The following is a 21571-nucleotide window of genomic DNA, read 5'->3' as shown; positions in this document are numbered from 1 at the left end:
TACCTCCCCTCTCTCTCTTACCTCCCCTCTCTCTCTCTCTTACCTCCCCTCTCTCTCTTACCTCCCCTCTCTCTCTTACCTCCCCTCTCTCTCTCTTACCTCCCCTCCCTCTCTCTCTCTTACCTCCCCTCTCTCTCTTACCTCCCCTCTCTCTCTCTTACCTCCCCTCTCTCTCTTACCTCCCCTCCCTCTCTCTCTCTTACCTCCCCTCTCTCTCTTACCTCCCCCCTCTCTCTCTTACCTCCCCTCTCTCTCTTACCTCCCCCCTCCCCTCTTAACTCCCCCCTCTCTCTTACCTCCCCTCTCTCTCTTACCTCCCCCCTCCCCTCTCTTACCTCCCCCCTCCCCTCTCTTACCTCCCCTCTCTCTATCTTACCTCCCCTCCTCTCTCTTACCTCCCCTCCTCTCTCTTACCTCCTCTCTCTCTCTCTTACCTCCCCTCCTCTCTCTTACCTCCTCTCTCTCTCTCTTACCTCCCCTCCTCTCTCTCTTACCTCCCCTCTCTCTCTCTTACCTCCCTCCTCTCTCTCTCTCTCTCTTACCTCCCCTCCTCTCTCTTACCTCCTCTCTCTCTCTCTTACCTCCCCTCCTCTCTCTCTTACCTCCCCTCTCTCTCTCTTACCTCCCTCCTCTCTCTCTCTCTCTCTCTCTCTTACCTCCCCTCCTCTCTCTCTCTCTTACCTCCCCTCCCCCCTCTCTCTCTTACCTCCCCTCCCCTCTCTCTCTGTCTTACCTCCCCTCCTCTCTCTCTCTCTCTTACCTCCCCTCCCCTCTCTCTCTCTTACCTCCCCTCCCCTCTCTCTCTCTCTTACCTCCCCTCCTCTCTCTCTCTTACCTCCCCTCCCCTCTCTCTCTCTTACCTCCCCTCCCCTCTCTCTCTCTCTTACCTCCCCTCCCCTCTCTCTCTCTCCCACACGGGCCGCAGCCTGCACTCAGTCACCTGCTTAACTAGGAGTGGGTCTCCGCTGGCCGTAGATTAAGCTAGATGAGTGTCTGTGCCGGAGATAAGAGCCATCGACCTTCAAGTTTTTGGGTTCACATAAACACGGCGAGCGCGAGCTAACCTGTTAATTGCTAAATACACGCCTCATGCAAATAGTGTGTTTGTTTACTTAATGAGGGGCTATCTGGGTTCAGCTCGACAGGGAGGCTACTGCAGGCAGATGGTCCAGTGTTCTCGTCTGCCCTTGAGTGAGGGCACCAACCCAGTGCTAGCAGCAGGGATATAGCTCAGGATCTGGTACAACAGCTCCGGCTTTGATTATCAAAGCTATGGAAGAGTAGAAGGGTTTTGTCTGTGTGTGTGTGTGTGTGTGTGTGTGTATATGCATGTGTGTGTGTGTGTGTGTGTGTGTGTGTGTGTGTGTGTGTGTGTGTGTGTGTGTATATGCATGTGTGTGTGTGTGTGTGTGTGCGTGCGTACAGACATACATGCATGTGCACGTGAGCGTGCGGGACCTTTGTCTTTTTAATCTAACGCTGCACCCCCCCCCCCCCCGGTCTCTCCAGAGGACATCTTCCCCTGCAAGGCGTGTGGGATCTGGTACCGCAGCGAGAGGAACCTGCAGGCCCACCTGATGTACTACTGCAGCGGGCGGCAGAGGGAGCCCGAGACCACGGTGGAGGACAGCGACGGCGGCCCCCACCAGACCCCGAGCGTCTGCCCCTTCCCACAATGCAACAAGAGCTTCTCCGGGGCCCGGGCGCTGGAGCTACACCTTAGCACCTCCCACAGCGGTGAGTAGGGAGGAGTTACACCTTAGCACCTCCCACAGCGGTGAGTAGGGAGGAGTTACACCTTAGCACCTCCCACAGCGGTGAGTAGGGAGGAGTTACACCTTAGCACCTCCCACAGCGGTGAGTAGGGATGAGTTACACCTTAGCACCTCCCACAGCGGTGAGTAGGGAGGAGTTACACCTTAGCACCTCCCACAGCGGTGAGTAGGGAGGAGTTACACCTTAGCACCTCCCACAGCGGTGAGTAGGGATGAGTTACACCTTAGCACCTCCCACAGCGGTGAGTAGGGAGGAGTTACACCTTAGCACCTCCCACAGCGGTGAGTAGGGAGGAGTTACACCTTAGCACCTCCCACAGCGGTGAGTAGGGAGGAGTTACACCTTAGCACCTCCCACAGCGGTGAGTAGGGAGGAGTTACACCTTAGCACCTCCCACAGCGGTGAGTAGGGAGGAGTTACACCTTAGCACCTCCCACAGCGGTGAGTAGGACCAGAAGGGAGAGGTTTTTCAACAGGAACACATTATATATATATATACACATACTGTACTGAACAGAATATGTTATTGTCGCTGGAGATGTATTTATAAGAGAACCTAACACCTGCGTATTTGTCAATCATTGTGATAAAGAAACACTTCCTGAGATGAATAAATGAGTTTCCATGCAGGTTCAGAAAAACGGCAGTTGTTTCTCCTCAGAATAAATAAATATATATTGTACTGTCTGCCTGCTCAGGAGCCAGTTTATCCTTCAGCAAAGAGGAGAGGAATAAGCGTTGGCATAATGCATCAGCCTCTGATGGCGTCTGCAGTTGACTCTGAGCGAGAAGTGGGAGGCGAGATTCTGAGCATTCTCTCCCTTTTATCTTCCTCACAGGTGTCAAAATGGAAGAGAGCCTCCCTCCTGGCACCAGCTTGAAATGCACAATCTGTAACTACACGGCGGATTCTCTTATTACATTCCAGCATCACATCCTGTCTCACCTGTCACAGGCGGCCTTCAGATGTAATCACTGCCATATCGGCTTCCAGAGCCACAGGGAGCTCCTGCAGCACCAGGACCTACACCGGCACGGCGGCAAACTTCACAGGGAGGGCGACGGCACCGAGCATTCCCCCCGGGGCCCAGACGAGAGCCTCCTCCACCACCACCAGCAGCAGCAGCAGGCCCGTGTGGAGCTGGCCAACAGGAAGGACGCGCTGCTGGGCAGTCCCAAGGGAACCCACAACAAGGAGACCAACACGGAGGGAGAGGCCGACAAGGCGGAGAAGAAGCCCCTGCTGTCCGTTCAGAAGGGAGAGGCTCACCCCGGCAGCAAGGCCAGCTTCTCTTACACCAGGATCAAGTCGGAGCCCTCCAGCCCCCGCCTGGCCTCCTCCCCCGTGCAGCACAACATGCCCACGTTTCCCATGGGCCCCTTCCTGTCTCAGTTTGCTTTCTCCCAGGACATTTCGGTGGTCCCGCAGGCTTCGGAGATTCTGGCTAAAATGTCGGAGCTGGTCCACCGGAGGCTGCGCCACGGAGGGAACAGCTACCCCCCTGTCATCTACAGCCCCCTCATGCCCAAAGGGGCCACCTGTTTCGAATGCAATATCACCTTCAACAACCTGGACAACTACTTGGTCCACAAAAAGCACTACTGCAACAGCCGCTGGCAGCACATGGCCAAGTCCCCCGACTTCTCCGGCCTCACGGACAAGGTGAGCGAGGCGGTGAGCCCCAACAGCGGCCACAGTTCCGTCAGCCTGCTGGCCGGCTGCCACCCCGCCGCCGAGGCCGACGGCCACCTCATGCAGTCCGCCTGTCTGAGCTCCTCCACCGTTCTGGACATGATCAATGCCAGCGCCAATAAGGGGCCAGAGAAGGACCTCCAGGTGAAGAAGGTGACCACCCCGACCGGCACGGAGGACCTGCTGAACGGCAAGCCGGCGGAGGGCAAGAGCCCCAGCACGGGGCTGGTGGAGAGCGACAACGACCCCAACAAGACCACCTGCGAGGCCTGCAACATCACGTTCAGCCGCCACGAGACCTTCATGGTCCACAAGCAGTACTACTGTGCCACGCGCCACGACCCGCCCATGAAGCGCATGTCTGCCAACAAGCTGCCCTCCATGCAGAGGACCTTGAGGACCCGCAAGCGCAGGAAGATGTACGAGATGTGTCTCCCCGAGGAGGAGGAGCACGCGAGGCCCCCTATGGGACAGCCGGGCTTCCTGGGGGTCCCTCCCATGGGTAGCCACGGTAACCCCTGTACGTCGCAGGAGGCGGCGGAGAGCCTGGCCGATCGCTTCCACCCGCGCTGTGACATCTTCCCGGGGATGGTGCCCAAGCACCTGGAGGCCTCGCTCACCGTCACCAAGTCTATTCTGGCTCCTAAATGCAACGCCATGGACCAGCAGGAGCTGGACGCACCCATCGATCTCAGCAAAAAGTGCTCCCCGGCCCCCGACAAGACGTGCGGCTCCCCTAAAAGACTGTTGGACTATCACGAATGTACCGTGTGCAAGATCAGTTTTAACAAAGTGGAGAACTACCTGGCGCACAAACAGAACTTCTGCCCCGTGACGGCCATCGCTGCCGCCGCCGCCCAGCAGCAACAACCACAACCACAACACGGCGAGAGCGGCAGCCTGGAGCCGGCCGTGTTCCCAGACGTGAAGAGTGAGGGCAATAACAATCCCGATGACGTCTACGATAAGAGCCCTGGCAAATGTGAGAAGAATGGCAACGGGAAGATGCCGGTGCAGAACGGGGGAATGTTCCCCCCTCACCTGGGCCCTGTGCCGGGGCTCAAGCCTTTCGCCGAGCCCCAGCTCATCCCCCCTAAAGACGAGAACAAGAGTCTGTTTCTGCCCCACTGCCTGTACCCCGGAGCCATAAAGAAGGTGAAAGGGGCCGAGCAAATATCTCCGTACTTCGGGGGGAAGCCGACCGATTATGTATCAGGGGGGGGGCCGGTGATGCAGGGAGAGCCCGGCGAACAGGAGCAGAGCGTTAACGGAGGAGGAGGAGCGGAGTCCGCGGCTAACGGCTGCCCCCACCCCGGCAAGGAGCCCCTGCCGCCGCTGCCCAAGAACCGGGGCATGGTCATCGTCAACGGAGGGGGCCACAAGCCGGAGGAGCGGTCGGGCACCACGCCGCCGCAGCAGCAGGAGAACCAGGCCCACACGCCACAGCAGGCGGACGCTCACCCCGCCAACCCCTCGCCGACGTGGGGCGCCGAGACCCCGGCGGACGCCAACGAGAACGCGTCGCCCCCTTCCTCCAAGTCCCCCAGCGAGGAGGCGGCGCCGGCAGCTACTACTAAAGGCGTGAACGGCTCGGCGCCCGGCAGCGGCAAGTACTGCCGCCTCTGCGACATCCAGTTCAACAACCTGTCAAACTTTATCACCCATAAGAAGTTCTACTGTTCGTCGCACGCCGCGGAGCACGTGAAATAAGAGGGAGACGTTGTGGTCACTCCCGAGCTCCGCCCGTCGTATCCCTTCTTCTTCTGTCTGGGCACACTGTCGTGTCTGGAAGAGTGCATCACGCAGTTCTCAACGCTGCTTGTGGACAATCAAGAGGAGCTTCTTCTTTCATCGTTTTAAGACTTAAAAATGCAAAACCGTTGGTTAAAAAAAATAAAATGAAAAGAGAAACATGAATCAAGAGTAATATTGGTGCCACTTTCACATTTATTTATTTTACAATCAGTATTAATAGGAGTAGTGATCTTAATTTAAAATTCAAACTGAAATTTATATCAAGAGTTGTTTGTAATGTTATTGTATAGTCATTCTTGTGTAGCACACATTTACACTGTAACGTAGGCTCAGTGAATCAATAGACAGAATACGAAAATGAGATGCATTTTAGACACAAAAATAGCTACTGAGGCACTTGTGTGTTATTCTTATTTGCTGTACCCGTTTTTGTATATGCTCAAAATGTCACTTGCAGCTTGCGATTCATGACTTCACAGCCTTAAAGGAACACGCCGTCATTATAGGGAATACACTCACCGTCTTCTCAGGCAGACAAGAAGATAGACACCAATTTCCTCCCTGTGCGTTCAGTAGAAAGCTATCTGGCTGCAAGCTATCCTAGCTTAGCACAAATGTACAGAAGCGGATTACGGACCACTAGCCTATAGCTTAAAACTCCGGAAAAGAGGCGTTTGAGGCCAACAGCTGGTATCCGCTTCCATTAATTTGCGCTAAGCTAGGCTATAGCTTGCAGCCGTATAGCTTTCCACTGAACGCACAGAGGAGTGATTGTATATACATCTTCTTGGCCGACTCCGGAGAAGACGGTGAGCACGTTTCCCACGACGTCGCCGTGTTCCTTTGACAAAGCGCCCGTTTGGGAGGCGATGACCAGGCCTGCGTCTCACGTGTTGACATCAGGACATGGCTTTATACATATGTGGCTGTTTGTCTCCGTCTTTTCTTCAACTCAGATATGGATGTGTTCACGAGGATGGAGCGTTCTTGTATAGTTACTCGTGTTTCTGTTTAATGATACACTTTGGTCTCCCTTTTTGAAATTTGCTCTCAATGCAATACTTTGTAAATGAGGGACACGCGTTACTGAAAGCAGTATTATGAAACGGGGGAAACTGTGCATATAATTATTTGTAATCCCCCCGTAGGGAAAGATAAAAAAGAACAAAAAAACGAATTGTACAAGAATGAAGTTTATTGCAGAGGAAGGAGGCGGTTGGAGGTCTGTGTGTTACTGATGTAAAATGATCATTCCAATGTCCTGATTGTGGGAGAAAAATGTTTCTTAAAAAACGTTGTCGCTATGCATGTATATGGATGGAATACAATTCCAGATCTGTTGGAAATTTTTATTTTGATGTGGTGTCATAATTAAACTTAAATCCTCAGGATAATCCAACGCCGTCTGGTCGTTCTTTCAGTTCATACGAGTGATGGATCGGAGTTATTAGATCAATTAAAATGTATTATACAGTACAAGGAAAACAAGTTTGACATCCAAGAGTGCAAATGTAACAGTATAGTGCTATAGAAATATACAATGTACAGGTGATTCAACTGGATATAAAATATATAAATGTCTACTACTGAGTAATAGTACTAATCAGATGTATGTACAGTGGTGTAGTATTATTGTACAGTGATACAGGTATAAAGACACTATGGTAGTAACTTTAGTAAGTCATACTGGCCAGTGGTATAACTAGTAAGAAATGACAAAATAAATAGAAAATGTTTTTTTTTTTTATTTACAAATATTAAGGCAAAACACATACATATTTGCAAATGACCAAATAATCCAGTTTGTTAGAACTGGTCTGATGACATAAATATGTCAAGTGTATTTCCAGTAGGGAACATCCCTGAACTAGAGCCTGTACCTCCCCGGCCATAACTGAAGACAAACTCAACACATACTGTATACCTCTATGGGTATAACAATACAGAATATTCTGCTGGAAATTTATGGAATGAAAGCCATCAAGTAGCCCCCATGGGTAACTGTTGTAATTATTGTAATTATTTTTGGCACTGACTGGCCGGGTAAGGAGACTGCAATCTCTTGCCCGGTGAAGCTCACCTGGGATTTCTTAACTGTGAAACATAACTTAATAATATCCCTGTTTATTTCAATACAAACGCTTCCAGTACCTGGGGAAACATGAAATAGTTTCACGTTTTAATTGAGCGGTATAGATACTTGGGTATAGCTTTAAAGTGGGAACGTTACTTGGAGGGATACGTGAAATCAATCCCACCTCATTCTACATTAAATTATTTGAAATATATTCAATTATAGTTGTTGCCCTGGCCAGGACGGACACAGGTAGGGAGCTGCTGGCAGCGGGTCACTCGCTCTGCTGTCTGGACTGCTTCTGGTGGACCAGCTTCAAGATGTGCTGGCTGATGACGGACGGCCTCTCGTAGATCATTCGCCGGTCCGCTCCTCCGACGTGGATGTGATTGGCCGATGGATACGACTCGTCCAGGAACTTCTTTTGAAGCCTCGCCACCACCTGGAACAAGGATCATTATTAAATCATTTTACACATCCATTGGATATTATTAAAATAGTCTGGGGGAAAAAGAAAAAAAAATTAAAAATAAGAGGTTTAAGAGGTTAAAGGGGAACTCCAACATTTTGGGAAATTAGCTTATTTAACATCTTCCCTGGAGTTAGACAAGAAGATACATACCTTTTTTGTCTCTGTGCGTACATTTTAGCTTTGGGAATAGACGCTCCGTTAGCATAGCTTAGCTTCATCACTGGAAGTGAGGCAGGACAGTAGCCTTACAGTGCCTTACAGTGTATTGCAAGGTCTGACATTGACCAAATTCGATATGCATGACCTTGGTGGGCTCTAGGTCAACTCCTGAAAAGGGGGTCAATGTCAGACCTTGCAATCAAAAGTTAGGGGGCGCACTGAAATTATGGCAAGGGTTATTAGCCCCCTAACTTTTGATTGCAAAGTCTGACATTGACCCCCTTTTCAGGAGTTGACCTAGAGCCCACCAAGGTCATGCATATCAAGTTTGGTCAATGTCAGACCTTGCAATACACTGTAAGGCACTGTAAGGCTACTGTCCTGCCTCACTTCCAGTGATGAAGCTAAGCTATGCTAACGGAGCGTCTATTCCCAAAGCTAAAATGCACGCACAGAGACAACAAAGGTATGTATCTTCTTGTCTAACTCCAGGGAAGATGTTAAATAAGCTAATTTCCCAAAATGTTGGAGTTCCCCTTTAAACATACAACATAAAGAATGTGGGGTTTATAAAATAATGTGACAGGAGAGGGCTTATTTATACATTTCATCCTACGAAAAAAACATAAATAATAACAATATTATAAACAACGTTTATAATAATACAAAAATGTATTGGTAATTCTCACTTGATTTAGGTGCTCTGGAATCTGCCGGTCAAAAGAATCTCCAGTGATCACACTCACTGATGTCCCACTGGAGAGAGGCTTGAACTTTGCAATATCCCTAAAAAGAGAAATATGAGCAACTACAGTCAATACAGAATATTGCTGGAAACATTGAATATTGGAATGAGAGCTTTGAGTACTAACCCTAACATAACAGCATACTGTTGAGTTATACTAATCAACAAAATAACAGTTATTAACAGCATACTGTTGAGTTATACTAATCAACAAAATAACAGTTATTAACAGCATACTGTTGAGTTATACTAATCAACAAAATAACAGTTATTAACAGCATACTGTTGAGTTATACTAATCAACAAAATAACAGTTATTAACAGCATACTGTTGAGTTATACTAATCAACAAAATAACAGTTATTAACAGCATACTGTTGAGTTATACTAATCAACAAAATAACAGTCATGAACGATATACTGTTGACAGTTATACCATCAACAGACTAACAGTTATTAACAGCATATTGTTAACAGTTATACCATCAACAGACTAACAGTTATTAACAGCATATTGTTAACAGTTATACCATCAACAGAATAAGATATTAACAGCATATTATTAACAGTTATATACCAATCAACAAAATACCTCAGATGTCCATTTTAGAGTTAGAGTGTTGTGTTCATTCATAGTTAAAGACAGTAGAGGTTGAGTACTTTATTATCTGAAGATGGTGAGTTAGAGTGTTGTGTTCACTCATAGTTAAAGACAGTAGAGGTTGAGTACTTTGGGGTGATATATCACATTCACACAACACACACAATTGTAAATACACAGGCTGTCCAAAACACATCATAACAGAGTCCTATGTGTTCCTCTGTGCCAGGGTTGGGTTAATAACAGAGTCCTATGTGTTCCTCTGTGCCAGGGTTGGGTTAATAACAGCTCATAACAGCTCATAACAGAGTCCTATGTGTTCCTCTGTGCCAGGGTTGGGTTAATAACAGCTCATAACAGCTCATAACAGAGTCCTATGTGTTCCTCTGTGCCAGGGTTGGGTTAATAACAGCTCATAACAGCTCATAACAGAGTCCTATGTGTTCCTCTGTGCCAGGGTTGGGTTAATAACAGAGTCCTATGTGTTCCTCTGTGCCAGGGTTGGGTTAATAACAGAGTCCTATGTGTTCCTCTGTGCCAGGGTTGGGTTAATAACAGAGTCCTATGTGTTCCTCAGTGCCAGGGTTGGGTTAATAACAGCTCCTCTGTGCCAGGGTTGGGTTAATATTAATAACAGCTCATAACACGGTTATCTTACCCGACTTGAGCTGCACTTTCATTCAGGAAGTAGTGCTCGTCCACGGCGCCGCTCTGGTGGGCGGGATCACTCATCAGGTATTTCTGTAAGACAGGAACACATGAAGTTCAACGTTGTTATCAGGGATGATGCTCGATATTGGCTTTTTTACCGATATACCGATATTGTCCAACTCTTAATTTCCGATACCGATATCAACCGATATCAACCGATACTGATATATGCAGGGTTTCCCCCCGCCAAAAAACGGAATAATTTCAGGTAATTAACATTACATATCTCTTGTTGTGGAATTAACACAACATTATGCATACTTATTACTTTTGACAATACATTTAATCAGAATTTGTTCTTACTTGCTTGCCTGGGTAAATAAAGGTTATAGAAATATAAAAATTAAAAATTTTAAAACCGATACCGATATTTTCCGATATCACATTTTAATGCCAATAACGGCCGATAATATCGGACATCCCTAGTTGTTATCCCTCAGACAGTCTGGCTAGCAGTGTGTCACACAGCCTCCTAGCTGGGTGTCTGTCTCCTCACAGCCTCCTAGCTGGGTGTCTGTCTCCTCACAGCCTCCTAGCTGGGTGTCTGTCTCCTCACAGCCTCCTAGCTGGGTGTCTGTCTCCTCCTCACAGAGCCTCCTAGCAGGGTGTCTGTCTCCTCTCAGCCTCCTAGCTGGGTGTCTGTCTCCTCACAGAGCCTCCTAGCTGGGTGTCTGTCTCCTCACAGCCTCCTAGCTGGGTGTCTGTCTCCTCTCAGCCTCCTAGCTGGGTGTCTGTCTCCTCCTCACACAGCCTCCTAGCTGGGTGTCTGTCTCCTCTCAGCCTCCTAGCTGGGTGTCTGTCTCCTCTCAGCCTCCTAGCTGGGTGTCTGTCTCCTCACAGCCTCCTAGCTGGGTGTCTGTCTCCTCTCAGCCTCCTAGCTGGGTGTCTGTCTCCTCCTCACACAGCCTCCTAGCTGGGTGTCTGTCTCCTCTCAGCCTCCTAGCTGGGTGTCTGTCTCCTCCTCACAGCCTCCTAGCTGGGTGTCTGTCTCCTCCTCACAGCCTCCTAGCTGGGTGTCTGTCTCCTCACAGCCTCCTAGCTGGGTGTCTGTCTCCTCCTCACACAGCCTCCTAGCTGGGTGTCTGTCTCCTCTCAGCCTCCTAGCTGGGTGTCTGTCTCCTCTCAGCCTCCTAGCTGGGTGTCTGTCTCCTCACAGAGCCTCCTAGCTGGGTGTCTGTCTCCTCTCAGCCTCCTAGCTGGGTGTCTGTCTCCTCTCAGCCTCCTAGCTGGGTGTCTGTCTCCTCACAGCCTCCTAGCTGGGTGTCTGTCTCCTCACACAGCCTCCTAGCTGGGTGTCTGTCTCCTCACAGCCTCCTAGCTGGGTGTCTGTCTCCTCTCAGCCTCCTAGCTGGGTGTCTGTCTCCTCACAGAGCCTCCTAGCTGGGTGTCTGTCTCCTCTCAGCCTCCTAGCTGGGTGTCTGTCTCCTCACAGAGCCTCCTAGCTGGGTGTCTGTCTCCTCACACAGCCTCCTAGCTGGGTGTCTGTCTCCTCACACAGCCTCCTAGCTGGGTGTCTGTCTCCTCACACAGCCTCCTAGCTGGGTGTCTGTCTCCTCTCAGCCTCCTAGCTGGGTGTCTGTCTCCTCCTCACACAGCCTCCTAGCTGGGTGTCTGTCTCCTCCTCACACAGCCTCCTAGCTGGGTGTCTGTCTCCTCCTCACAGCCTCCTAGCAGGGTGTCTGTCTCCTCACAGAGCCTCCTAGCTGGGTGTCTGTCTCCTCACAGAGCCTCCTAGCAGGGTGTCTGTCTCCTCCTCACAGCCTCCTAGCAGGGTGTCTGTCTCCTCCTCACAGAGCCTCCTAGCAGGGTGTCTGTCTCCTCACAGCCTCCTAGCAGGGTGTCTGTCTCCTCACAGAGCCTCCTAGCTGGGTGTCTGTCTCCTCACAGCCTCCTAGCTGGGTGTCTGTCTCCTCACAGCCTCCTAGCTGGGTGTCTGTCTCCTCTCAGCCTCCTAGCTGGGTGTCTGTCTCCTCTCAGCCTCCTAGCTGGGTGTCTGCTCTGCCACAAACAACAGATCCAGTCACAAGCGGTCCGTGTGGAACAACACGCTTCACGGCGCTCTGGAGGGAAACCCGTCGGCCTGAAGCAGACGTAAGATAACACCGGTGTAGCTGAGGTGGTGACGTCTCGCTGAACACGATGCTCTGTGTCACTTTGTTATAATAATGTGGTGCTGAGCAGGTGTTTCTACTACAGTGTAAACACACATTCAAACTGGCCAGGCGTGGTCCGTGTCAGTGAGCAGGTGTTTCTACTACAGTGTAAAAACACATTCAAACTGGCCAGGCGTGGTCCGTGTCAGTGAGCAGGTGTTTCTACTACAGTGTAAAAACACATTCAAACTGGCCAGGCGTGGTCTGTGTCAGTGAGCAGGTGTTTCTACTACAGTGTAAAAACACATTCAAACTGGCCAGGCGTGGTCTGTGTCAGTGAGCAGGTGTTTCTACTACAGTGTAAAAACACATTCAAACTGGCCAGGCGTGGTCTGTGTCAGTGAGCCGGTGTTTCTACTACAGTGTAAAAACACATTCAAACTGGCCAGGCGTGGTCTGTGTCAGTGAGCAGGTGTTTCTACTACAGTGTAAAAACACATTCAAACTGGCCAGGCGTGGTCTGTGTCAGTGAGCCGGTGTTTCTACTACAGTGTAAAAACACATTCAAACTGGCCAGGCGTGGTCTGTGTCAGTGAGCAGGTGTTTCTACTACAGTGTAAAAACACATTCAAACTGGCCAGGCGTGGTCTGTGTCAGTGAGCAGGTGTTTCTACTACAGTGTAAAAACACATTCAAACTGGCCAGGCGTGGTCTGTGTGTCAGTGAGCAGGTGTTTCTACTACAGTGTAAAAACACATTCAAACTGGCCAGGCGTGGTCTGTGTGTCAGTGAGCAGGTGTTTCTACTACAGTGTAACAACACATTCAAACTGGCCAGGCGTGGTCTGTGTGTCAGTGAGCAGGTGTTTCTACTACAGTGTAACAACACATTCAAACTGGCCAGGCGTGGTCTGTGTGTCAGTGAGCAGGTGTTTCTACTACAGTGTAAAAACACATTCAAACTGGCCAGGCGTGGTCTGTGTGTCAGTGAGCAGGTGTTTCTACTACAGTGTAACAACACATTCAAACTGGCCAGGCGTGGTCTGTGTCGGTGAGCAGGTGTTTCTACTACAGTGTAAAAACACATTCAAACTGGCCAGGCGTGGTCTGTGTCAGTGAGCAGGTGTTTCCATGAGACAGAAGAACAGGGATCTCAACAGGCATGTTATCCCTCTGCCCCCCCGAGCAGTTTGGTTATGTATTACTGAGCAGGTATTCCTATACCACGGGGGGGGGGGGGGGGGGGGGGGAATCTCTCATGACCTGACAGGGCTGGCCCAAGCCTTTATGGGACCCTAAGTAAAGTGTTATTTGGGCCCCCCCCCCTACAACTTCTTTGGGTAAGTTTTGCTGTTCTCTCTCTCTCTCTCTCTCTCTCTCTCTCTCTCTCTCTCTCTCTCTCTCTCTCTCTCTCTCTCTGTTTACATTTTTATTTTGTTTTTTATTTTATTTTATACATATATAGTTTTTGTTTTTTGTTTTGCATATATATATATATTTTTTTTTTCTTTTCTTTTCTTTTTTATGTTTAAAATAGTACACTCATTTGAGTAGTGGAAAAGGGGTATAGGATTAAATAAGTGTATACTTCTTCCTACTCCTTTTCGAACATGCAGATTGAGTTGTTTTTCTTTTTTGTTATTGTTTGTTGTATTCATTGCATGTTCGAAATAAAGACTTCAAATCAAATCAAAAATCTCTCTCTCTCTCTCTCTCTCTCTCTCTCTCTCTCTCTCTCTCTCTCTCTCTCTCTCTCTCTCTCTCTCTCTCTCTCTCTCTCTCTCTCTCTCTCTCTCTCTCTCTCTCTCTCTCTCTCTCTCTCTCTTGATTAAATCCACATGAAAAGACTATATCCACAAAGACAATTAATTTAAAGAACATAGATAATAAAGCTGCAGATGAAAGATGGAACCTGCCAACATGGTAATAACTGTATTTTAAAACACAATGCACAGGAAGCAGCATGCACACACCTGCAGCTCCCAAGCTACTGTGTTTTTGTGGCTGTTCCAACTGACCAAACAGCTGTGATTGGAGGATCAGGAAAGGAGGGGCTGGGTTTAAGATAGGGAAATTCACATCAACATTCAATTTGAAAAAGCTGCTACATAACGTTTGACGGCAAACGCCTGTCATTTGAAACAAAGTCTCACATGCTGCTCGGTCAACACATGGAATCTATAAAAGAAGGAAGGGTCATCATCGCGTCACTGTGTAGCGTGTGAACGAACGCACATTGGTGCCAAGTGTGGAAACGTTCAGTTCGGCCGACATTGAGTTGAATGGGATCCGCCGTCTCCTGGTCATTTAAACAGGATGTCAGGATCATTGGCAATTTGTTGCATTTTTAACTTGCTAACGTTTGATATATTGGTTGGTGTATATTTCCTCAGATAGCTATCAGTTCTATCTTTAATCTTTCAAAATGTTCAGTTGCTATTAGGGATGGGTACCGAATTCGGTACTTTTGAGGTACCGAACCGAAACACGTCGGTACTACCGAGTATCGAATCAAGTGAGAAACCGAAAAAAAAATATAAAAAAAATAAAGAAAAATATCTTTTATTAATTTTTCTTTTTTTTTACTTTTTTTTTTTACTTTTTTCTTTTCATGTCAACGTTCACACGCACAATATATGCTTACCTAGGATTTGACTTGATTCAACAACAAAGCAGTCGGGGCAATGACAAGCCGAAAACTGTCGAAATTGTAGTTATTTGAAGTTTGGATTCTTTTTTTACGACTGAGGTAGGTAAATTAAATTTCTTGAGACTAAAGTACCGAAAAAAGGTACCGTTGGGTACCGGTATCGATTCACAGGTACCGGTATCGGTTCAAATGTGAAAGGTACCCATCCCTAGTTGCTATTGCATGCACTCATCTGTGTTCCACTACACACTTGAGTGCATGCTTACCAACTGTCCGTCTGCAACACTACTATCACCGACATCTAAGAAGGGAGATCCCCCCTTGAATGGCCCTTCTAAGGTTTCTCTCCTCCACATTGCCTGTGGAGCTTTTTTACCTATTGTTAGGTTTTAGTGAGTTTTTCCCTTACCTTCGTGTGGGGTATGTCTGGGAGTGCTTGCATTCTTTCATTTATTTGCATTTATTTTAAATGTGTTGGACCTTATGGTGTCCTTGTTCTGTTCTTGACTTATTGTTATGTTTTCTTCTTGACTTGTTTAAAGAAGACCTGTACGGCCCATGGGGACATTAACGTGTGTTGTCGGGCCTTATAAATAAATTTGATTTGATTTGATTTGATTTGACAGGCTTCAATAGAACTGGCACCAAGCAGATCATAGAATGCTGGTATTCTGACGTGATGACCCTTCCTTCTTTTATAGTTTCCTTGGTATAGAATGCTGGTATTCTGATGTGATGACCCTTCCTTCTTTTATAGTTTCCTTGGTATAGAATGCTGGTATTCTGACGTGATGACCCTTCCTTCTTTTATAGTTTCCTTGGTATAGAATGCTGGTATTCTGACGTGATGACCCTTCCTTCTATTATAGTTTCCTTGGGTCAACACAGGAAACAATGTTCACCTCCACAACAACCATCACCATCAAAGATATACGGCAGCCATCTTGGTGTGCCGTCCTCTCTATCCATTAATGGTTCTGCCAGCTCCAGGCTGTGTACACTGGTATGAAACCACACATATGAGGATTCACCCCACTGGTTTTCTCGGTTTGGGAGGAAAATGTTAATTTACACAAATACTGATTGGCCCAGGAATGATGTGAATTATAAAAAATGACTGGTATTCCCCTTTAACTGTGTCTCTCCCAGCAGCGATGAGAGGCGATATCCTCGCTGCCATTAACATAGCAGCCAAACATTTCCACCCCAGTTCAATTAAGCAGTGGTCACAGAACATGCCCTTGAGAAATGGACTGCATGCTCTATTGAGTTCTGTGTGCACACGCACACGCGCGCACACACACACACACACACACACACACACACACACACACACACACACACAATAACCTTCACTAGTCAGTCTTGGAAACCTCACTCTTTCCATAGAGAATTCAAGCACAATGATATCCTTATCTCCCTGGCAACATCTGCAATACTTCAAAAGCTGAAGCGGGTCCCTCATCACTACCTCATCGCTACCACCATCACTACCTCATCGCTACCACCATCACTACCTCATCGCTACCACCATCACTACCTCATCGCTACCACCATCACTACCTCATCGCTACCACCATCACTACCTCATCGCTACCTGGTGCCAGGAGAACAGCCTCTCCCTGAACATCAGCAAAACAAAGGAGATGATTATGGACTTTAGGAGGTCGGGGGTCAGGGACCACAGCCCCCTCAGCATCGACGGGGCACCGGTTGAGAGAGTGAACCGTTTTAAGTACCTCGGAGCCCACATATCCGAGGACTTGACATAGGGCTGGGCGATAAAACGATAACGATAAATATCGCGATAAATTATTTCCTCGAAATAAACATGAAACGTGGTCGCAAAGTTTCGATATATCGATTTTCCAAGTTTGGCTCCGTTCAGCCTCGGCTCAGCACACTCACTAACAACAACCAACGTTACGTGATGACGTGCTTACGCACCACAGCTCAGGACTCAAGGCTGCTAGGATACTTAGCTTGCACGGCGCTATTTTATATATTTACGTGCCGAGTATGTATGTGGCGTGAATTCTGATGCCACGGTTATAGTAGTGTGTGGTATACGGTGGACGTCGTTGCAATGTATTGTGGCGGAACAGAGTATTTTAGGGTCATATTTAGTACATTGTCATGGGATACACCGCTTGTCGGCTAACTGCTAACGTGCGCGGACTGATGACGACATCAACTCGAGACATTCACAGCAGAAAAACAAGTCTATTAATAGCCCGTCCATCGGCGCCGGGCATAAAAAGTTAATTAAACTTGACAGACATTATATCGACGATAATTATCGATATCGAGTTATATGAAAATAATTTTATAATTTTATCGCGATAACGTTTTTGGCCATATCGCCCAGCCCTAACTTGACATGGACCACACACATTGACAGTGTTGTGAAGAAGGCACGACAACGCCTCTACTTCCTCAGGCGCCTAAGGAAGTTTCAAGTCAGTCAGAAGATCCTTAAGAACTTCTACAATAGAGAGCATCCTGACTGGCAATATCACCTCCTGGTTTGGGAATAGCACCGCACAAGACCGAAGCAGACTACAGAGAGTGGCACGTTCAGCCGAACGCACAATTGGAGGGGGGCTTCCCACCCTCCAGAACATTTACAACAAGCGGTGCAGGGGTAAGGCTAAGAGAATCATCAAGGACTCCAGCCACCCAAACAACTGCCTCTTTGAACTGCTGCTGTCAGGCAAGCGATACCAGAGTCTCATGGCAAGCACAGAAAGACTCAGAAGAAGCTTCTATCCCCAGGCCATCAGGCTGCTCAACGAACAATAACACTATTGCACACAGCACACACATCCACACGCACACACTCACTTTAAACAAACAACACACTGCAGCACCCACTCTCCACACTTTAGAACACCTAAACACGCTTTATATTTATTGGTAAAGGATTTGCACTACAACCCATACCTCAGTACACCTTACTGTAAATTGTACCTAAATTGTACCTCATCCCATTTCTGCTTTGCACTATATATATAGTATTGTATATTAGTATATTGCATAGTATATTGTATATTGTATGGTAACTCAGTTACTTCTATTCTGCATCGAACATTGTACATATGTATATACTGAACACTGTGACTTCTATTTTTACATGCTATACTATTTTATTTCATACTTATCTTGTCTAGCACAGTCTCTGGAGCGTAACAGTAAGAAGCATTTTGTATAAAAGTATTATGTACTTCTGTATGACAACTATTAAAGAAACTTGAACTTGAAACCTCATCACTACCTCATCACTGCCACCATCATCAGGAGGAGGTCAGATAGGTACTGGGGGCATGGAGGAGGTGTAGGGGTGGAGGAGGTCAGATAGGTACTGGGGGGCATGGAGGAGGTGTAGGGGTGGAGGAGGTCAGATAGGTACTGGGGGCATGGAGGAGGTGTAGGGGTGGAGGAGGTCAGATAGGTACTGGGGGCATGGAGGAGGTGTAGGGGTGGAGGAGGTCAGATAGGTACTGGGGGCATGGAGGAGGTGTAGGGGTGGAGGAGGTCAGATAGGTACTGGGGGGCATGGAGGAGGTGTAGGGGTGGAGGAGGTCAGATAGCTACTGGGGGGCATGGAGGAGGTGTAGGGGTGGAGGAGGTCAGATAGGTACTGGGGGGCATGGAGGAGGTGTAGGGGTGGAGGAGGTCAGATAGGTACTGGGGGGCATGGAGGTGTAGGGGTGGAGGAGGTCAGATAGGTACTGGGGGGCATGGAGGTGTAGGGGTGGAGGAGGTCAGATAGGTACTGGGGGGCATGGAGGAGGTGTAGGGGTGGAGGAGGTCAGATAGGTACTGGGGGGCATGGAGGAGGTGTAGGGGTGGAGGAGGTCAGATAGGTACTGGGGGGCATGGAGGAGGTGTAGGGGTGGATGAGGTCAGATAGGTACTGGGGGGCATGGAGGAGGTGTAGGGGTGGAGGAGGTCAGATAGGTACTGGGGGCATGGAGCAGGTGTAGGGGTGGAGGAGGTCAGATAGGTACTGGGGGCATGGAGCAGGTGTAGGGGTGGAGGAGGTCAGATAGGTACTGGGGGCATGGAGCAGGTGTAGGGGTGGAGGGATTTGTAGGTAAGGACGAGGATTGTATATGATATACAGGCCTTAACTGGGAGCCAGTGGAGGTGGATGAGGATGGAGGTGGATGAGGGTGGAGGTGGATGAGGATGGAGGTGGATGAGGATGGAGGTGGATGAGGATGGAGGTGGATGAGGATGGAGGTGGATGAGGGTGGAGGTGGATGAGGATGGAGGTGGATGAGGATGGAGGTGGATGAGGGTGGAGGTGGATGAGGGTGGAGGTGGATGAGGGTGGAGGTGGATGAGGATGGAGGTGGATGAGGATGGAGGTGGATGAGGATGGAGGTGGATGAGGATGGAGGTGGATGAGGGTGGAGGTGGATGAGGATGGAGGTGGATGAGGATGGAGGTGGATGAGGGTGGAGGTGGATGAGGGTGGAGGTGGATGAGGATGGAGGTGGATGAGGGTGGAGGTGGATGAGGATGGAGGTGGATGAGGGTGGAGGTGGATGAGGGTGGAGGTGGATGAGGGTGGAGGTGGATGAGGATGGAGGTGGATGAGGATGGAGGTGGATGAGGATGGAGGTGGATGAGGATGGAGGTGGATGAGGATGGAGGTGGATGAGGATGGAGGTGGATGAGGGTGGAGGTGGATGAGGGTGGGTGTGATGGTGCGGATGAGGACACTATGAATTGAATGTGTACATCTGCAACACGGACAGTATCTTCATACAGAACCTCAGCTGCAGTATAGAGTCTGAGGATTATAGAAAAGCTTGTAACTTACTGTATAGGCAGCGTCTTCTGTACGGCTCTGAGTTTACAGTACAGAGTGTATCAAGAAGACACTGTACGTCTGTGATGTCATGTCACAGCAATTACAACAACAAAAAAGACTCGGTTTTCATTTATTTCAAATGACATTGGTTCTCATGATGTGAAAACAAAAGCTTTTTTTCGGCTCAAGACAGACCCTGATTACTCTGTCACTAGCGCCATCCTGTGGTAGGGCTGAACAAGCTGCTCTCACACACACACACACACATACACGCGCACGCACGCACACACACACACATTATACAAACAGCACTGTGACTTGTTTTAACATGATGAATTATACTGACCAGAACCAACAGTACTGTGACTTGTTTTAACATGATAAATTATACTGACCAGAACAAACAGCTCTGTGACTTGTTTTAAAGGGGCCATGCATTATAAATGGCATTTTCCAGTGTTTAGCATTGTTTCCTAGCAATGGGGGATTATATCAATGTGGTCTGTGTCGTTAATTATCATATTGACTCATCCGTCTAGTCTCGAGTTCACGAGATCTTCCCTCACTCAATACGCCGTTCTGATTTGACAGTATTGCTGACGTGAATAAGGTACTGATTTGCATATCTCCGCCCCCTCAACAGCAGAGCAAGTGGAAATACCTTCACTTCCTCAAAGTGAAGCGAGGCAGAGAACAAGCGAGCGAGAGAGAGGGAGAGAGAGAGATAGAGAGGGAGAGAGAGAGAGGGAGAGAGAGATAGAGAGAGATAGAGAGGGAGAGAGAGAGATGAGCTTCTGTCGGGGAAACAAACACACACGCATTTTACACACAACCTGACGCACAGGGCTTCTCCCTGGTAGAGAGAGAGAGAGAGAGAGAGAGAGAGAGAGAGCGAGAGCGAGAGCGAGAGAGAGAGAGAGAGAGAGAGGGACCGCGGCGCAGGAGTGTGTGGGTGACTGTCACTCAAATCGCTTATGGGCGGAGCCCAGCACAAACAGCATGAAATACTGAGGTCGAAAATGTTTGCTTTTGAGTACTTGATTAAAAATATAAAACAATGAATTTTATTTTTTTTACTTTACAGATGTGTTCCATAGACTCACAGGAATTGTGTAAAGTTGCCCAAATAGTGCAAGGAATAGCAATGCATGGGACCTTTAACATGATAAATTATACTGACCAGAACAAACAGGACTGTGACTTGTTTTAACATGATGAATTATACTGACCAGAACAAACAGTACTGTCTTGTGCTGCTGGGATGAAATGCTCGTTTGGTCGCAGCTTTCGTTACACAGTAGCAGGAGTTGGTTGGGCTTGACGTGCCGAGACAGCTTGTACACAACCCGAAACCTGTCTGGCCTCACGTGGTATGAGGCTGCAATCCATTACCTGGAAGACAATAGGCCAGGGGAGGGGACTAACAAACCAACTCCAAAACACCAGAAGCCAGAAATGGTGGAAGGTTGGGCTTGGGGCCAGCGACCCCATCCTGTAAAAAACTCATTGCTACAAAAACGTCAACAAAGAAAAACCAAGAATCTCCGGCTCTGAGAGAGGATGGACCTCAGGTAGGAAGTATGACGCAGTGTAGTGAAAGCCGGAAACATCCGGAAGCTACCCTGCCGACCACCATTCTCTCAAGCAGGGCCATTACCACCATCGGAACATGGAATGTAAGGACCATGTATGAAGCCGGAAAGACTGCGCAGGTGGCTGCCGAGATGAGGAATTACAATCTTGCCATACTCGGAATCAGTGAATCAAGGTGGATCGGATCCGGCCAGAAGAGGCTCGCCACAGGCGAGATGACACTGTACTCAGGCCATGAAGAGGACAATGCACACCATACCCAGGGAGTGGCCTTGATGCTGTCCAAGGCTGCCCAGAGAGCACTTATTGGATGGGAAGCACATGGTCCTAGGATCATTGCAGCTTCCTTTAGAACTATGAAGGCAAAAATAAACATGAACATTATCCAGTGCTATGCCCCTACAAATGACAGCAATGAAGAGAGAAAA

At 48.4% G+C, this 21571-nt stretch overlaps 2 protein-coding genes across 2 annotated transcripts in view; one reads left to right on the top strand and one right to left on the bottom strand.

Moving 5' to 3' along the window:
• Positions 1-5179, top strand: part of zfpm2a (zinc finger protein, FOG family member 2a) — a gene marked incomplete at both ends in the record, with an annotated part of 20547 nt that extends 15368 nt beyond the window's left edge. Inside the window, 2 exons of the mRNA XM_084336572.1 lie at positions 1510-1737; positions 2616-5179. Of these exons, the coding sequence (XP_084192698.1) occupies positions 1510-1737; positions 2616-5179 (2792 nt within the window). The remainder of the gene's footprint in view (positions 1-1509; positions 1738-2615) is intronic.
• Positions 5180-6968: 1789 nt separating this feature from the next.
• The window catches only part of LOC311245798 (uncharacterized protein), an 81968-nt gene continuing 67365 nt past the window's right edge, over positions 6969-21571 (bottom strand). Inside the window, exons 9-11 of the mRNA XM_084335786.1 lie at positions 9934-10016; positions 8619-8715; positions 6969-7740 (exon numbers count right to left, since the gene is read on the bottom strand). Coding sequence (XP_084191912.1) covers positions 7573-7740; positions 8619-8715; positions 9934-10016 — 348 coding nt within the window. The 3' untranslated portion in view covers positions 6969-7572. The remainder of the gene's footprint in view (positions 7741-8618; positions 8716-9933; positions 10017-21571) is intronic.

Source organism: Notolepis coatsorum (assembly GCF_963971535.1).
Source record: "Notolepis coatsorum genome assembly, chromosome: 19".
Classification (NCBI taxonomy): domain Eukaryota; kingdom Metazoa; phylum Chordata; class Actinopteri; order Aulopiformes; family Paralepididae; genus Notolepis; species Notolepis coatsorum.
The sequence above is the reverse complement of the archived record's forward strand: the minus strand, read 5'-3'. Positions and strand labels throughout refer to the sequence as shown.